This window comes from Dendrobates tinctorius, unplaced genomic scaffold (assembly GCF_039654945.1).
Source record: "Dendrobates tinctorius isolate UK_male_01 unplaced genomic scaffold, ASM3965494v1 ptg000116l, whole genome shotgun sequence".
NCBI lineage: Eukaryota > Metazoa > Chordata > Amphibia > Anura > Dendrobatidae > Dendrobates > Dendrobates tinctorius.
In genome coordinates, this window is record NW_027361784.1 from 34,974,441 (window position 1) to 34,994,245 (window position 19,805).

General features: G+C 42.2%; 1 protein-coding gene across 2 annotated transcripts in view; it reads right to left on the bottom strand.

The window, feature by feature from the left end:
• Positions 1 to 3,872: 3,872 nt before the first annotated feature.
• Positions 3,873 to 19,805, bottom strand: part of KCNQ3 (potassium voltage-gated channel subfamily Q member 3) — a 269,993-nt gene continuing 254,060 nt past the window's right edge. For both annotated transcript variants that reach the window (XM_073590351.1, XM_073590350.1), the window contains 4 exons: positions 19,519 to 19,650; positions 19,264 to 19,395; positions 18,662 to 18,740; positions 3,873 to 14,056 (listed from right to left, as the gene is read on the bottom strand). In XM_073590351.1, coding sequence (XP_073446452.1) covers positions 13,334 to 14,056; positions 18,662 to 18,740; positions 19,264 to 19,395; positions 19,519 to 19,650 — 1,066 coding nt within the window. In that variant the 3' untranslated portion in view covers positions 3,873 to 13,333. The remainder of the gene's footprint in view (positions 14,057 to 18,661; positions 18,741 to 19,263; positions 19,396 to 19,518; positions 19,651 to 19,805) is intronic.

Genomic DNA, 19,805 nt, shown 5'->3' on the forward strand with positions numbered 1-19,805 from the left:
TTGTGGCGGAAAGGTGGCCGTGTGGTTGGATCGAGAAGGGCTTGTCGGCCAATCAGGTATTACGCGAAGTGTTTCCCATAGTGGTTGCATTATCGTTGTGGGGGAGGGAGGTGCAAAACAAAAAGATTGGATTCAGCTGCAAGTCAGTGGGAGCACTGAGGGCGATTAACTCGCTATCTTCATCGGATCAAGCTGTGATGAAAGTTCTCCAGCATTTGGTTTGGGCAGGGTTGAGTTTTAACCTATGGGTTGTTGCGGAAGAGAGGCTTGAGGAAGAGGACGTTGGTTTTGAAATTTTTTCTTGTTCACAGGGGGAATACGCTCGGGAGTTGGAATTTCAATCCGATTGCAAGAGGATGGAATGTCCGGAAGAACTGTGGAATCTTCCCTTGGGGCAGTGAAGGTTTTGTTATCTAAGTCCCTGTCGGTTGGAACCTGGTCCCACTATAGAAAAGCATGGGGCAGTTGGCTAGAGTGGAAAGAGAGTAGGCGAGGAACTAGAAGATGAGTACAAATTAGCGTTGTTCATAGGCCACATTTGGGAGTCGGGTGGGTCAGTTCCAAAAATTAATAATATTTTAGCAGGTTTGGCATTTGGCTTTAAGTTCAGGGGCTTGCGAGATGTAACTAAGGCGTTTCTGGTACGGCAGGTGGTAAAGGGGTGTAGGAAAGGATGGAAGATGTCGGACAGTAGACGTCCAGTATCTTATGATGTGTTATTACGTTTGGGCGAGTGTTTACGTGTTGCTTGTTCATCACAGAGGGAAGTATCATTGTTTAAAGTGGCTTTCTCGTTGGCGTTCTTCGGGGCTTTCCATTTGGGGGAGCTGGTCAGTCCATCTAAATCGCGCAAGGGAGGGTTACTTAGGGGTGATGTGGAAATGCTGGGAGATAGAGTGTCAATATTTCTGCGTTCATCAAAGACGGACACAGAGGGCAGAGGTTGCAGGGTGGTACTTTTTGAGGTGAAAGATTCCCCACTGTGTCCGGTGGAGTGCTTAAGGAATTTTTTAAGCAGGGCAGGGAATGAGAATGAGCCGTTGTTAGTGCACGACAATGGCTCTTTTCTATCACGTTTCCAGTTTGTGTCGATATTCAGACGTTGTCTAGAGAAAGTGGGCATTTCGTCAAAATATTTTAGCGGACACTCTTTTAGGATTGGAGCAGCTACGGAGGCAGCAAGGAGGGGTTTGGGTGAAGAGAGAGTGAATAGAATTGGGCGCTGGGAGTCAGCGAGATTCCGTTCTTATGTGCGCCCATCATTTGTATAAAAATAAAAGAAATGCATATGTGGGTGTTGTTATAGGCTATGGTTGTATCATTTGAATTTTATGTTTTGTAGGTTCGGGTGCGCTACTTATCTGGATTATGGGCCACTCTTTTGTATTTTGGGCAGCCCTGAGAGCGGACGTTCGCCCGAATGGGAGACAACTGGGCGTGCCAAGAACACTGGCGATGCTAAGGTGGATCGGCAAAAGAGGGATGGTATGGAAGCAATTGGTACCCGAATTTCACAGGTTCGTCCGGTTGGACCGGACCCCGGAGGTGCTAGTGATTCATTTGGGGGGAAACGATTTGGCGAAGCGCACTTGTAGGGAGTTACTCGATATGTTAAGGCTTTGGTCCATGTTCCCTGGTTTGTTAGTGGTGTGGTCGGATATCATTCCAAGGAAGGTGTGGTACGGGGCTAGATCGGTGGAAGGCGTCATTAGGGCCAGGGTCAAGTTGAATAGAGCAGTGTCCCGATTCATGGTTCGAAATGGGGCAATTGTTGTACGGCATACAGATTTGGAGTCGGGAGAGGGGGAATTCTGGAGGAAGGACGGGGTTCATCTGAACGCGGTGGGCATGGACTTATGGTGTTTGGCAAATCAGGAAGCCATTGAAAAAAGTTTAAGAGTTTGGCGGGACATAAATGTCTGAGGGGGTCAGACCATTTGTGTCTGTGGCGTGGGGGGAGGTCCTCCAGGTTGGTTGTGCCAGAAATGGCGGATTGGAGGGGGGGAATCGCAAAGGTCCTGGACTCTCCTTTCGGTGGATCACATGGAATGGAACGGTATGGAGATACCGACAAAGTTAATTTGGGAGCCGTGGCCAGTTATGGCTGAGTTTGGCCGGGCGAGTCTCTTAAGGTCTCTGAGCTGGTGCTTAACGGCTGGAGACAAGATTCGGCCGGGGGTGGCAAGTTGGTGGAAGATATGGATCAGAGGCTGATACAGTTTGGGGACTCGAGGATCGCCCCTTCCCCTATTTGTTGGTATTTGTTGTTAAAATTGTTATACTTTATATCAATAAAGGCTGCTGTGGCCATTTTATCCAACACAATGTCTGGCGACTGGCGAGTAATTTATGTGGTACGATGGCGGGTTGGGGAAGCCGATCAGAGGCTGGGCAAGTGTGGTATAAGAGGGGTGAGGAGAGAAACGCTGGGATCACGAATACCCACTTGTCATGGTAGTTCACAAGCCGGTATCTGGAAGCTTATAGTCATCGGCGGGGCACTTACGTAGTCCTGGTGCACGCTTCACTGCCCAGGGGTCTGGGGCAACATTCTCTCCCCTCCAGTGGAGTTTGTGCTCCAGACGCTGCTGAGCACCTGCCCTGGGCAAACCTGCCCAGGCACTGACTGAAGACAAGAACTTTCTATTCCTTTTGGGGCTATTAGCCCAACCTCCTTCCATTAACCTTTTACTGGCCCTAATCTAACATTGTACAGTCAACATATGCAGTATACAGGAGATGTACAATGCATTACACATTACATATGACAGTAGACACTATACAGAGGAAACATGACATTAACATACAGGTAAAAAGAAAGGAACCTGTTGGCGGTAGCATGAGCTCTGTGTGAAGGAGGGGGAGAGCAAGTGAGGGTCCCGCCACCTCCTTACACCGGCTCTGCAGGTGGAGATAAGGTGGACATTCTCCCACCTGCTCTATGAATGTCCACATAAAACCAGCCCATGTATGCAACTTTAGTTTAAGCCTCACAACTCTTTTGTGTGCTGGAGGAAAATACTCTGACTTTATATCACTGACACCATTAATCGTAGTGACACGTCTCCCCTCCAGTACTTTACCAGTGACTTTGTCACAATGCGCACCACACATACCTACACATGGATATGAGCACAGTACATACCTACACATGTATATACATACAGCACATACATACACATGTCTACTCACACAGCACATACATGCACATAAATATGTGCACAGAACATACATACACCTGTATATAAACACACAATACATTCATACCCATGTATATACACACAGACACACAGCACATAGATACACATATATATACACTGTATATATATATATAAATACAGCACATACACACAACACATACATACTCATGTATATACACAGTACATACATATGTATATAAACAGCACATACTGTACATACACATACATGCACACTCGTATATACACACACTACAGAAGACAATCTCCCCTTCAGTGTATCTAGAGTAAATTCACATGACTCGATGACATAAAAGGTCCTCCTGCATCTCAACCTCACAAAATACATTGATAATACAGAACTTGTATTCTCACTACAGTTTCTGCTTCAAACGCCGGGGGCCCTATGTGATAACCCAGTTTGCCCCCCTCCCAAACGCCAACCATCCTGGTGACTTTTAGGATGCCTAGAAAAGCAGCAAGGAGACCTACAATTAAAGGGATGGTCCCATAAACAACATTTATCACCCTCCTCTGTGGATCGGTGATGCATGCTTTTTTATGGGACCACCCCATGGTTGTCATGTGGCTGAGGTTAGGAGCTGGTGGCATTGATTTCATGTTTTTGTCGGCGTCCGCCCTTAAATGTGAAAATAAATAAATGAAGCCACAATGTAGCAATCAGTGGTGCGGTTTTATTGACTGAACATTAAAAAAATCAGATAAGAATTACCCATTGCATAATATATATTGAAATAAACATAAATTTATTTTCTCTTTTTTTCAAATATCGGACAGTGTCAGAATATAAATGCCACATACAGTTGAAAAAGTACAATAATTCGTCGTTGTAAATAGCACTAAAGGTCACTTGTATAAAATTGTGTGTTCCCTTATCAACCGAAATTCAGAAAGCAGATCAGTAACATGAAGATGTAGAGCGAGCAAGGCACAAATACAAGTATTAATCTTATGCCCCCGGTGTCAAGAGAAAAAAAATTCTACAGCATTAAAATCCCACTAGTTAAAAAAAAAGAAAATCAATCAACACTAACAGTCTGATTCTAGACCTGACTATAGCTGAATAACACTGGCAGTAAGTAAAAGTTAAAAGGCTTATCCAGGCTTAAAAAAAACATTCTTACCAAAAACAGTGCCACACTCCTTGACAGGCTGAGTCTGGTACTGCAGCTCAGCTCCATTAGAGTACATGATACTGATTTGCAATGCTAGGCAGAACCTGTAGACAGGAGGGGCGCTGTTTGTGAAAGTAGTAATGTCTTTTACAGTCCTGTACAACTCCTAAAGTTGTTTATTGTTTTCTACAGATTGTAGCTTTATATGACTAAATTAGAAGAGTATCAGTGATGTCCCTGCCAAAGTGGGGACACAACGGGCAAGGCTGCGGGTCAAGATAAAAAAGGATATCTATATTCTTAGCAATGATTTACAATTCCATTTAAGAACTTCCATTCACCGTGTACATACTTTGCATTACTGATCCTGAGTTACCTCCTGTATTATACCCCAGAGCTGCACTCACTATTCTGCTGGTGCAGTCACTGTGTACATATATTACTGATCCTGAGTAACATCCTGTATTATACTCCAGAGCTGCACTCACTATTCTGCTGGTGCAGTCACTGTGTACGTACATTACATTACTGATCCTGAGTTACATCCTGTATTATACTCCAGAGCTGCACTCACTATTCTGCTGGTGCAGTCACTGTGTACATACATTACTGATCCTGAGTAACATCCTGTATTATACTCCAGAGCTGCACTCACTATTCTGCTGGTGCAGTCACTGTGTACGTACATTACATTACTGATCCTGAGTTACATCCTGTATTATACTCCAGAGCTGCACTCACTATTCTACTGGTGCAGTCACTGTGTACATTCATTACATTACTGATCCTGTACTGATCCTGAGTTACATCCTGTATTATACTCCAGAGCTGCAGTCACTATTCTGCTGGTGCAGTCACTGTGTACTTACATTACATTACTGATCCTGAGTTATATTCTGTGGTATACTCCAGAGCTGCACTCACAATTTTGCAGGGTTTGCACTGAAATTTGCAGCTTGACAAACGTCTGCATTATTTGTCCCACTGGTTTTAATCCAGGGACATGTTCTCTTTATACAAGGTTCTCTACAGTAATATGAGGTAAGAAAAAAAGTAACTGCCGCCTGCATTAAAGAAATACAACTAAGAAATTGTCAGTGTTTTCGTCGATAAACTTCTTGACTGTGTCCAATGACAACCAGCAGAATTTTGGTTTCAGCTCTGGATGAATTTACATTTTTCAGTAGATTGGATAAGGTCACAAGAAGCATTTCATAAGCCCCTTTCAATCTCACCAGTCTTTTAGGAAGAGTGGAGGGCACAAATCAATTGGCCCACTAACATTCTTTTATGGGGATCCCTCACTTCTGTGTGATCTCACGACTGGTGTTTCAGAACTCGAATGGAATCTCAGGAAAATCAGTGGATTCGTGATACAGGCAAGGGTTCTCTACCCTTAAAGGAAAAGTTTTATGGAAATACTATTGATCAGTTTGTCTAATTATTCTAAATTACATACTCCAGAGCTGCATTCACCATTCTTCAATTTTCTGAGCTGAAATCTTTCACAATATCACTATTTGTTCAATAACTTTAAAGAGTTTACAACCAATAATATCTACTCTGGAAAGTAAAGATTTTATACTAGAGATGCTGTAAAAACACTTCCTCTATGTTATGTCTTTGGGGCAAGAGCAGAGTTGTGAATGCAGCTCTGGAGTATAATGCAGGTTCTAACTCAAAATAGGAAAAGTAATGCAATGTATTTTTTTTTCATAGTAAAGAAAAGGAAAAAGTAATAGGATATATCCCTAGTTTAGATCCCAAGAAGTCAGGTGACTAAAGCTTCGTCCACACAAATGTTTTCTGGTCTTTTATGTCTGTGGAACACTTAGTTACATTGTGAAGGATATGCAGTAACATGGTGGCAGTTTTCTAGTATCAGCATAGATATTCTAGGAGCTTCTATAGCCTTTACCCATATCAAGTAAGTGCCCTGAGGTTATCTGGAATGTATCTAGAGTCTCATTTCACAACCAAAGACATCGCAGAGAAGAAAAACCGGCTGGGTGGTGACCATGAAGCCTCAGTTCGGAGACCTTTGGTCTATGACCTTGAAAAAACACATTTGACCTTCAGCACAAGAAAAAAAAAAACATATGAGTCACATAACAGAAATACAAAAAAATAGACAAAAAAACGCTGATGTGTACAGAATAAGCCAAGTAGCAATAAATCGATTATAAAAGGAAGGGGTAAAAGGAATCTTTAAAATAAATAAATAAAGAAAAAAAGAAAAAAAAAAGTCCCATCATGAAAATGTAATCAGGGGGCTACTCATTAATAAAACGGGATGTGGAAAGTAACCTTTTCAAATTGTTTTGAATTTTTTTTTTAGAGTTGACGCTCTAGGTTCATAAACGTAAGATCATTCTGTTTAACGACCAACTTGAAGACAACGTGGGGTGGTGAGATGATCAGACGGAAACCAAGGTGTCGATTGACAGCAAATGATGAATATCTAATGGTAAATGTACTGATAGACAAGATATTCCCGTATGATCGTTGTCATCATGTAGAGATGGGTCTGGGTGGATCGCGGGATCCGTAGGTGCTGGTTACATGTGGCTGGTGGCGGGTGACGGATGCCTCTCGGCGTCTGCTATATCCCTACCAATAGGATAACCAATCACAGACATCTATATTAAAGGGGCAGCACTGGATATTGGAAACGGAATGCCTACCCCATGTGTAACACTCATAATATCCCATATATGTGCTGTATGGGAAATGTATGTGTGTTGTATGTACTGTATATTCCGCATGTGTGGTGTATGAGAAATGTATTGTCTATGCCCCATATGAGTGTTGTTTGGGAAATTTGTGTTGTTTGTGTATTATATATGTGTACTAGGTTTTGTCAGATACGTGCCTCCTATGGGAGTACTGTATATGCAGAGCAGGTTACTGACCAGTCCTGCGATTACCCCGGGTGCGGCAGAGGGAGTTGTTGGCGCCAGTGACTGTGATATGCAACACAATGCAACACATGAGATGGTCAGTAGCTGGCTTAAATTTATTACAGAAAATAAACTACCTTATATATTAATAAGCTGACGCTTCCTGTTTTCTGCAGCACATTTGTGACTTTTGCTGTGTAGTTTGGGACAGAACGAACAGAGTCATCTCGGTAAGATAATAACAACTCTATTACAACTCCATAATTTGGCTGAATGGTCAGAAAAGGCAGGATAGTAACACTATACACAGACAGACAGCTATGTATGTAGCTCCGCTGTCACTCCCATGTCTTTGGAGGAGGGTCTGTACTCCATCAACTCCTAAAGGGTGTATTACTCTATGACATTTCTCTGTCAATTCACTCTCATTCATTGCAGCTACCATAAAGCGTTCTCCACTGCTTATAGAGACACGAAGGGAGCTTCTGAGTGAATTTTCTAAAAATGTAAAAAAAATAAATAAAGTTACAAAAAACACAGCTCCAAAATGGGCTCTTAAAAGGGGTATTCAAACGTCATGATGCAGGAATTATCTTTTTGATTGCTGGGGGTCTGACCACTATGGTTGGTCAACATTTTTGTAAATGATCTAGCTAAGGGAACTGAAGGTAAACTGATCAGATTTGCAGATGATGCAAAGCTATGAGGGATGGCTAACACTAGAGAAGACAGAGAAAAGATTCAGAAGGATCTAGGTAAGCTTGAACAATGGACAGCAACTAATAGAATGGTATTTAACAGGGAGAAATGCAAGATGCTGCATCTCGGCAAGAAAAACGAAAATTACATCTACAAAATGGAAGGAATAGAACTAAGCAACAGCATGTGTGAAAAAGACTTGGTTATACAAATAGATCACAGACTGCACATGAGTCAACAGTGTGATGCAGCAGCAAAAAGGAACAACAGTTCTAGGATGTATTAACAGAAGCATAGCGTCTAGATAATGTGAAGTGATTATACCCCTCTACTCCACTTTAGTCAGGCCTCATCTGGAATACCGTGTCTGGTTCTGGGCACCACGTTTTAAAAAGACATTGAAAAACTGCAGCAAGTTCAGAGAAGAGCTACCAGGATAGTGAGCGGACTGCAAAGTATGCCCTACAAGGAACGGTTAAAGGATCTGGGAATGTTTAGCTTGCAAAAAAGAAGGCTAAAAGGAGACTCAATAGCTGTCTACAAACATCTGAAGAACTGTCATAGTGTAGAGGGATCATCCTTATTCTCATTTGCACATGGAATCACGAGAAGCAATGGAATGAAACTGAAAGGGTGCAGACACATTAGACATTAGAAAAAAACTTTTTGACAGTGAGGGTAATCAATGAGTGGAAGAGGGTGCCACGAGAGGTGGTGAGTTCTCCTTAAATGCAAGTCTTCAAACAGAAGCTGGACAGACATCTGTCTGAGATGGTTTAGATGGATTAGTGAATCCTGCATTGAGCAGGGAGATGACATGATGACCCTGGAGGTCCCTCCAACTCTAACATTCTATGAATCTAAGATCCCGAGAGTCAGTGCTCTAAAGAACGCCGGCTGAATGGAGTGGAGGTCGATCGTGCGCACCATGCTCGTTGCACTTCTTATTCCTTCCACTAGGCTGCACTGCAAAAAAAGACTGTATTTTTCGAACTATAAGATGCACTGTTTTTCTCCAAAAATGTGAAGGAATATGGGGGGTGCGTCTTATAGTCTGGATGTACCTGTCTGGCTGTGGTGGTGAGGTGGGGGAGCAGCAGCGATGGAGCAGCCGGTCACTGGAGGCAGGAGCCGGTGGCTGCGGCTTACTCCTGTGCCCGCTGCTAAAGAGAAATGAATATTCACTGCATTCCACACCCATGGGTGTGGAGGGCAGTGAATATTCATTTCTCTTTAATCGCGGACTCGTTGTTAGCCACAGCCACCAGCTTTCTGCAGCTGCCGGGCATTCACGTGTCCTCTGTTATGAATGGGTCACCGAGGAGAAAAACAAAACAAGCTAAGCCACAGAAAACCAGAGAAGTTGGTAACTATGCAGATTGCAGATCCCTGATCTTACCACACAACTAGCAGTAGCCGTGGAGCGTGCCTACGATGTTCCTAGACGCCTCGTCACGGCCGGAGGACTGCATAAGCCTAAAGCAAGAAAAGGGAAAACTAACTGCCCCAGAGCAGACCCCAAAGGAATAGATAGCCCCCACACATGTATTGATGGTGAAACAAGATGAAGGCACAAACACAGGCAGGAAAATAGGCTGAGCAAATGATGGGGCCCAAACTAACTAGACCGGAAAGGAAAGACACTGTCTGCAACCTGCAAAAAACCCTACAAAAATAATGTCCAACACTTCTGATAGCAAGTCACTTGACTTCTCCCACTATATCAGCACTCTGGAATATTCTGCGACAGAGCAAAAAGAGACCGAACTAGTAAGGGACAAAAAGCCAATTGGCAAAATACTGATAAATAAGCGTGGAAATTCAGCTCAGCCCCAAGCCGGGGCTGGCAGACCACACAAAAAACTGAATAGACCAACAAAATCAAGTGTGAACATTAGCAGAAAAACTTAGCTTTAGATGACTGGAACAGAGCTGAAAACCAAGAGCTGACAAGCCAGAAGGAATCACCAGCAACTCAATAGGGCGTCGGCTGTCTTAAATCCAATCTGAGAATCCTGAGATCCAATCGTCATCCTCTTTCTCAGGTGGCAGATCTCCACCGATCAAACCAGCCTCACTACCTCCCGAACCAGAGAATGAACTCACAACAGTCCTCGTTACTTAAGGCAATGAATATTCACTGCTCTCCACTCCCATGGTCATGGATTGCAAGCAATATTCCTTCCCTTTAGTAGCGGCACATGTGATTGCCTGGCAGCTGCAGGAAGCTGACAGCTGCGGATAACACTCTGCTCGCTATTAAAGAGCAAGGAATACTCACTGCTCTCCATGCACATAGTCCCGTCGTGGAGAGCAGTGTGTATTCCGGAAGCTGCCCTTCGGCTTGCAAGCAGCACATGAAGTCACTGCCATGTGCTGTGTACAAGCATAAAAGCAGCTGCTGGCATTGGAGCAAAACACTGTGAGGGAGCGCATGAAAGTGAATGGTTTGTGGGTTTTTTATGTTTTTCTGATGGGGGCCATGTATACTAGGATAGGGATCAATCATACCAGGATAAGGATGGGGCTATGCATATCAGGACGGAGATGGGTCCCTGCATACTAGGATAGGGATGGAGGACAATCTTACCAGGATAAGGATGGGGCCATGCATACCAGGACAGCGATTGGGTCCCTGCATACTAGGATAGGGATGAGGGGGCCATGTATACCAAGATGGGGATGGGGGCCAATCTTGCCACGATAAGGATGGGGCCATACATACTAGAACAGCGATGGGGTCCCTGCACACTAGGATAGAGATGAGGGGGCCATGCATATCAGACTAGGGATGAGGAAGCCATGCGTACCAGAATAGGGATGAGGAGGCCATGACTACCAGAATGTGGATGAGGAGCCATGCATACCAGGATAAGGATAGGGCCATGCATACCAGGATGGAGATTAGGGCCCTACAAACCAGGATAGTGATGAGGGGGTCCATAACTACCAGGATAGGGATGAGGGGACCATGCATACCAGGATAGGGATGAGGGGACCATGCATACCAGGATAGGGATGAGGGGGCCATGCATACCAGGATAGGGATGAGGGGACCATGCATTCCAGGATGGGGATGAGGAGACCATATATACCAGAATAGGGGATATTAAGTACAGAACTGACCACATTTTTAGCTTCAATTTTTTTTTCTTATTTCCTTCTCCAAAACCTAGGTGCGTCTTATAGTCCAAAAAATACGTTATATAAAAAAATTGCCCGGTGTCAGCTGTTACAATGCCCTGGTGCCTGCTATATCAGTACACACTGATACAATTACATCAAAATGTCTCCTTCCAATAACATTTAAAAAAAAATTAAAGGTCTCCTTTAATGGTGAATTTTGTAAACTTTAGCCTGAAATGAATATATTTTCTTTTTTTTTTCAGAATTTAAATAAGACAATTTTAAACATGGCATATTTCTATATTATTTTATAATAAATGTAAATGAGTAAATTTCTCGTTCCAAAATAAATCTATGTCTAAGGGTGGTCTAGTGCTTTTTTTTTTTTTTTTTTTTTTTGGTATATTAGAATCGTGATGAAGTTTCTAAAAAGTAATAAAGGAAAAGTTTTTTTAACTTGTACACGGCGCCCCCTAGACCTGAAGAAAAGCTCCACCTAATCCAAGAAATAGGACCCTTCCAATAAAGGTGCGGTGGCTACTACATATGGCTTAGTCAAAAGTACATTTTCCTACCTGTACGACGGTTGATTGATTGATTGATTGGGACAGATTCCAATCTGCTGGCCAGATTGATGCAGATTTTTTATTTTGTTGATTTATCTATACACCTCCTGGAATATTCACCCTGCTGTATATTTCCCTGAATTTTTCACTTTTAAAGGGGTCAATCACTACTTTTATATTGATGAGCCATCCGTAGAGTACATCATCAATACCAGATCGTGAGGAGTAAAATCCGCACTCCCACCGAATCAGCTGTGTAGTGGCCGCTGCCAGGTCCCATTCTTTTTAATAGAAGCTGAGCTGCAGAACACTAAACGGTGTACGGCGCTGTGTTGTTCTGTGCTTACATCCGACCGCCACCAGAGTTGATAAAAGCGAGGAGGGTGTTGGGTGTTGGACTCATCTCATAATGATGACCTATCCTACAGATTTGTCATTAATACAGAAGTAGCAGACAACCCCCTTAATTAGATCCATTTTACATCTTTAGTTTTTCTGTCTGACTCGCCAACAAATTAGGTTGCGTAAACAAAAAAAAATTACAAATCTAAGAATTCAGAAAACAAGTGTTAGATCGAAATTTCAGGAGGGCGCGTGAGTGAGTCAATAAGTTAACATTGTCTACACATGAAAACTTTTGTATAAGAGAAATCCAATGAACATATTCGGTGGAAACAGTTACCAAAATCAACAGGATAAGAAGGAAAAATCCTGCAGAATCGCCATTCATCAGGACAGTATATGACCAACTGCAGTGAACCAATCACAAACAATAGAGCAACACAGTCATAAGGTCAGAAAAGATAAGAACAACTTTATTAATTGCTAAAATATTACATAGACAAACAGGCAAAATAGGGCTAGAAGATGGAGCATAATTATTCCAGCATCATATATAAGGCCCAAGGTAGGTTTGTCCAAAGAAAGCGTGCACAATAATCATAGTGTCCAAGAATATACAAACACACACAGTGACTCATGCATAGGTATATAGTAACAATCTGATATATGGTAAATAAGTCCAAAATAGTGTGCTAAGGACCGGACCATTATACCGTATCCAACACCAAAATATCATCACAGCGTGAGAGCATGATAGTGTATATTCAAATACCTTATACAGAGTATAGCACATTCCTGGACAGTCCTACCCACCCCGACGCGCGTTTCGGCCGTGCCTTCTTCAAAGGGCGTGTTTGTCTATGTAATATTTTAACAATTAATAATGTTGTTCTTATCTTTTCTGACCTTATGACTGTGTTGCTCTATTGTTTGTGAAAACCTTTGGTATAACCGACACTGCAGCTCAATGACAAGAAAAAAAATCTTATGGTAATAGAGTGGTCACTCACATCAGAGTTTCCTACTGCATATATCCACCCCTGGGTAAGGTATGTGCCGTATCGTTACAAAATAGAAAATAGAGAATTATTTTTTTTCACAGTCATATCATGTAAACACATGCACGTCATGCTAGAATCTAAAATGCTGTTTCATTTTTCGTGAAGAGCAACGAAATAAAAGTGATGGAACGTATGTGAGATGATGCCGTGACTACAGAGTTAAACATGCATCATATTTAGCCATTGGTTGTGTTTTTCCCCCTTTTTTTCAACTTTGGAAAGTGTACTTTGACTTATACAAAGAATTAGCACATCATATGAAATAAAAATGGTCATTCCCCCCCCAACACCACCACCATCTCGGATTTAAACAGGTTTTGAAGGTGTCCATGCCGAATCTGAAATAGCGTCTCCCGTTGATGATAAGGTCATAGGGCCGCTAGGTGTGAATGGGTCCGTATCTGTATCCGTTTCGCCTTCCGCTAAGTAACGTTTCTCTCTCATCCATGTTGAGCCATTGGGGCCAAAATTAAAGTCTTCTTTTTCTTGAGAAATACTGAAACCGCTTGGAGACCTCTGAAGTTCATCGTGGTTGACCGAGAGGAGAGATAGAGGGGTGTCGCTATCTCTGGTGAAACTTCTTCTATGGATCGGGGAGTCCCTTTCGGCATACGGGCTTGAGATTTCTCTTTCGTGTCGAAAGTTGACCCGAGTGTCTATCAGAGTCTGAATGGGCAAAACTGTCGGCCTTTCGGTATAGTTGGGTGAGGAGGTCATGCTCCCCCTAGAACAGTTTTCACCATTAAAAGGCATGGGTGCGGTAAATTCTACCGGGTAGTTATCGAAGAACCCATACTGATCCAACTTATTAAAAGAAACTTGATGCATGTCGTAGGGATTTCCATGAGTGCAGGACTCTGTATAATTATAAACGAGCCTGCCAACCTCGGAATATCGGTTCTCCTCACCATCCACTTCCGTTTGGGACTCTCTAAGTGGGTAGTACTCAGTTACCTGGACCTGAAGTTGGTCCATATGCTGCAAGTGCATATCCACCAAAAAGTCTAATTTCTTTTCCATATCTTGGACCTGGGGGGCGAAACAAATTAGCCAAAATACTGTCAACATTCAACAATATAAGATAAAATTCCAAATATTTCAGATCTAAAAGATAGATGAAATTTCAATGGGCAAGCCAAAATCACTGCTAACTTTCTCATTGCATTAAGAGTAAAGTCAGTGTTTTCTAAACAATCAAACAAAACTTCAAATCCCCGATTCATCACCTAAAAGTTTAGGGCCCCATTGATTATTTACTGTTGTTATGAATCACTTTACTTATTTTTGTATTGTGTATTCGTGAGCGTTTATTGCGCCAAATTATTCAAAATCATGAACTTTGCGCAAAGTCAAAAATGATCTTTCTTGTAACTGTTTCCTACGACCTCTTAGTGAAAAATCACAAATTTTGCTAATAAATAAAAAACATATTTAACTCCAGTGCGGGAGGTGACTGAAGTGTATTTGCTCAAAAATGTGGAATCAGTTGAAGAGATCTGGAAAACAAAAAGCTGTGACTACATTGACGAACATAAAAAAAAAACACAAAATAAACTTTAGAAAAAGATGCAAATTAAAGAAAAAAATTTCACAAATCAAAAACAAACTAAAAACACCAAAATATGAAAATAAGGGGCAAATGTAATAGAGAATTTTGCCCTAAAAGAGAAATAAAAACAACAAATGATGAATCAGGCCTTAAAAGTTTGGGTTTTAAGCATTTACATTTTTGCTCAAAGTTCAGAATCATTTTGAGTTTTATACTACTTTAATCCTAATTTGTCCAGAAATTGTCACTTATTAGGTTTGTTCAATAACATGGACATGGTTTTCATCCCAGATAGTTTTCAGATAATTTATTATTTGAAAGTGAAATTTATCATTTTTTTTGCACAATTGTACACCAGTATCCTAGTGGAGCACAAAATCCATCTAATTTATTTTTCTGAAAAATAGGTAAAAAGAAGAAACTAAAAGCATCTTTGAATTTGTGCCAAATTCTTCAAACAAGCGCCATTAAAAGTTACTGTAAAAAAAGGTGCAAACTATGAATCTGGAACTTTTTATTTAAAAAAAAAATGCAAAAAGTTTTACAAAATTCATCAAACATCATGCGCCATTTTAATTAATTTGGCCCAAAATCTGCCAAGGCAAAAACAAAGCAAAGACAAAAAATAACTTTAAAAAAAAAAATCCCCTTTGGGGCCAATTCATTAGGACTGGTGCGGCGCACGTTGCGCAACTCCTCATTGCACAAAAAATTTAAGACTTTTAAAGTCTTTTACATCGGTTTTCAGGCATGAAAACTTTGATGAATTGATCCCAAATCGTAAATCAAGGCTTTTTTTTTTAGAAAAAAAGAAAGGGCACAAAAAGAAAGATGAAACAGGGCCTAAGTTTACGGCACCTATAGATTGGCTTAGTTTGCGCCAGAAATTTGTGCCAAAAATTATAGGGCATTTGTGGCAGACAGCATTTTCATGTTAGACCTTTCTTCACTAAGCCAAATCCATTTGACCCTAAGCTACACCTCCTTGTCAGAAAGAGCCCAGAAAGCGTTTAAAAATACATGAAATATGATGGAAAGTAGAGATGAGCAAATAAATAAGAATTAAACTAAATTCTACTCAAATTTTATAAATATCCGCATTTGCTAAAAAGTGGATTTCTTTGTGATTGACTTCCGCGTGGATTCAGCAGAATGACGACCAGCGGCCGCCAATTTTTTGAAGCGTAAAAGGACATTAAAATGGTAGAAAATAGAATATTTATACTTAAAGTTGTATTACCATCTTCAAGATCCTATCCCAATATGTAGTAGGTGTAATAATAACATATTTGGATAGGATCTTGGAGATGGGAATAACCCTTTAACTCACCTCTTCAACCCATCTGTGTCACCTGTCCCGTCTATGTTGCGTATTTAGCTCGTACCAGCTCATGCTAAATTCCCAAGGAATCTTGACATTATGTAGGGTGCGGTGACCTTGCGCACGCATGCGCAAAACCCTTTTCGGACCACAAATTCTATTTTTGCCTAATTATTTCATCGCGATTGACAAGTCACTTAAGGGTATGTGCACAAAACGTCTTTTTCATGCATGATCTGCCTAAAATCCGATTGAAAAAAAATCACTCAATAAACATTAGAAATAATGCACAGCAGAGTCAAAGTGTCTTGCTGTGCATACGCTCCATCGACCGGTTAAAAGTGACCTGACCGTTCTTCCAGAATCTTTTGCTTGGAAGCCGCCACTATTTATATATAAAAAGAAAATGTAAAAAGTGACAATAAAGATGGCAAAGATGACACTTCAAGGGAATCTGTCACCGGAATTTGCAGGCCTATGTAAATGGCCTGGGTCCGGTCTGATGGGCGGTGTTTCTTCTTTTTTCTCCACCCCATCCGTGGCTGTAATGTAAAATGTCTATAAGGTATGATGTTTTCTAGAATCCTCCATTCTATGAGAAAGTAGCCTGTCAGCTCTTGCAGCCCCCTCCTTTTGCCCCCCTTAGCAGCTGTGTGTGTACAGCTCTCTGCCTGCATCTGAAACCTGATACCGGGCATTTCCTCTCGCAGCTTCTCTCTTCCCCCCCCCAGCAACAGCCAGGAAAGGAAGTCTTTTGTTCTCAATATGAGTAGTAGGAAAAGAAGCATATCACAAAAATCATATGGGACTGAGATATAAAACTCACATCTCTGTGTAGGCAGCAAAACCAACTTACCAATCTCTAATTTTCATGATCCTAATCCCTCCAGAAACTGGATATGGATTACTCCCAAATGGAGTGTCTTAATTATGGCATGCTTGGTGTTGTTGGATTCTATTCGATAAATCACAAACAATGATGCCCTATGTGTATTGGTATGGGCTTTTCTCGTTTAGATATAGTTATTCTAAGTATTGTAGCCAAATCATAACTTAGAGAAAGGGGGGTTGGACCTCACCAGACCGCCCATTTTGTGAGATCACAGACCCTAGGCTATAAGCTATTCCCTACCAAATTCCAGTGCAGTTGGAGCTGCAGAGTCCGTGCTGACAAGAACCCCAGATGAGTGGGGACGTTTGGCTAAGCGGCCCATCCTCCAGCCACATGGTCTGCCTAATACCACCTAAGCACATGTAAGTGTTACTTTCTGCCTTTTAATCCTTGTTGTTTTCATATTTGCAACTGTACATATTTAATGTCTCAACTTTATAGCAACTTTTATCTATGTAATTACTGCCCTTTTGGGAATAAATGATAAAATCTATTAGCTCTGTTTCCATGCTCTAAGAAATGAACTATGCCTCTTTGTTAGATAATCGCTACTAATTTGGGGGTTTGCCACGGACCCTCTTAATTAACTCTCAGATTAAGTAAAGCGTGGCTGGTGGCAGCGTGGTGTGTGTGGTTGGCAGTCCGGAAGGGTCTTATATTGCTGGATGAGTGGTTGAGGTCACAGCATTGATAATTCCCTTACTGCAGTAGTCTAATTGGCCACGCACAACAAGCAGCCCGTCTGGCGACGAATTATACTAGGTGCAGTTCCCTGACTGACCTGAGGGTAAGGGGGGTGCCGGAGAGCTGCGAGTTCCAAAGTGGAACTGAGAAAGTGGGATATACATAAATCCCCGCAGTTCTTGGAAGGTTGTTAACAGTGGTGGGGCATCCAAAATACCCCCCTGCGGTAAATTGTTAGAGCAAGATTAGCTTGCTGTGTTTTGGTCACACGGTGCCAGTGGTGGGATAACTAAGATAAGCCCCCACTGTGCCTGTGATAGCCGTGTGCCGGCAGTGCGTCGCGTCCCTCTGTCCGCTGACAAACCCATGTCAGTGGTGGGATCGTGGCGTATTGGTGGCACCGGCCGGGCTGTTCATCACAGTGGCCCCCGTCCGCGCTCTTCTCCGGTATTCTTCTTCATTGTTCGCGCGTGCGCAAAGCAATCTTGCTTCACGCATGTGCAGTATGCTTTGCCCAATTGCGGGCAAAGCCGAAAATCATTACTGCGCATGCGACGGTACACTATGTCCCGGAACACAGCGAAATCCTTCTGGGACATAGTGTACCGGCGCATGCGCAGTAATGATTTTTGGCTTTGCCCACAGTTGGGCAAAGCATACGGCGCGTGCGTGAAGCAAGATTGCTTTGCGCATGAGCGAACGATGGAGAAGAATACCGGAGAAGAGCGCTGATGGGGGCCATGGATGGGGTGGAGAAAAAGGAAGAAACGCCGCCCATCTGACCGGACGCAGGCCATTTACATAGGCCTGCAACTTCCGGTGACAGATTACCATTCAGGGTAAAAAATGCTGGAATTTTTATGAAGCATCTTTTGTTTAAAAAACTATGCTGGTACGCCAGCGTCTCTAAGACATCATGTACACTTATACTAAGCAAGTCTCCCCTAAAGTATGATTCAAAGTTGCAGAAAATTGCCCTGGAAAATTGCTGTCACCTACCATGTCCCATTTATGATCACGGCTTTTGGGCCATTTCTGGCACCACGGCAATTGTCCTCTGCTACATCCCTTCACACCAGCTTAACGCTGGTGTTTTCCACATTATAAAACCAGAATAATTCATGAAGAATTTGAGCATAACATAAAAAAAATAATTGGATCAGAAATATTCAAGATAGAAGACAGTACCTGTCTCTCTACTTTCACAAATTTTCCCATCATACTTTGGTCTTCAAAGTCTGAAGCTTTCGACCCATAGGGATCGTGCCTAGAAAGATAAAACTAAAGCAGTGACAAACACAAAATAGATGGTGGTCCCGACCAATGCTTCTACTGATCCCTCATAATGGTGCTGGATTTTACCATTCAGGACTGAAGGCTTTGGTCTTCAACCCCTTTCCTGTTTCCTGTTCCTGAGGCCATTATCCACCAAACTTTTTCGCTAACAAGGCAATACGTTTGGAGAGGGGAGTCTTGCACGGGTCCTACTATCAAAGGTATCCCTATCTCAATTAGAGCCTCCAAAAAAGTCTTCTATAAGGGATTTCAAAAAAGTTCCAGCATGCAATGGGAGCTCCAGTTCATGACCATGGTAGTTGCAATGGAAGTAAACTAAACTGAGCCAGATGGAACTAAGGGCAAGTGGAGCACCAAGAACCTCAACAAAAGACTACGGAAAACCAGGACTTAAACTTGACCAGCATTATCTCCTCGGCTTTTTGAGTACATAAATAAATTAACAAGTAGTCATCCTTTACCACGTGCAGGTCCATACTGGACACCACTTTTACCTTGGAGACTGTTGGGATGGATACCCATATCCGCCGCCGCCACCACCGCCACCACCACCACCACCCGTTCCTTTCTGGGACTTCTTATGTTTGGGTGTTGAAAGAGGACCTGGAGCAAAGACCATGTCTATTCTGAGGATGAAGAATGAAAAAATTATGTATCAAAGTGTTAGACCTCTTTTTGGATATTGAACTTTGAGAAACCAAAATATAATGGTATGCCATGGAAAAACAAAAAGAGGAGTAATGGCTGACCTTGACTGTAGGTATTTAATTCTGGAGAGCATGTCCAGATGGCCTGCAGAATATTGCTCTATAACGTCCTTCACATCATAAGGCCTCAGCGTCTCCTTAAATTTTTTCTTACGCAAAAGGAATTGTAGTATTCTGCACAGGAGATGAAAGGAGTGTTTAGCAAGACCACAATAACCCGCACACCGCCCAGCCAATATCATGATCACTCTTTACCCGAAGGAGCATTTACTTTTTTGTGATCAAACTAGCAAGTTCGAGATGTGGTCACCATAAACATGAAGGACCCA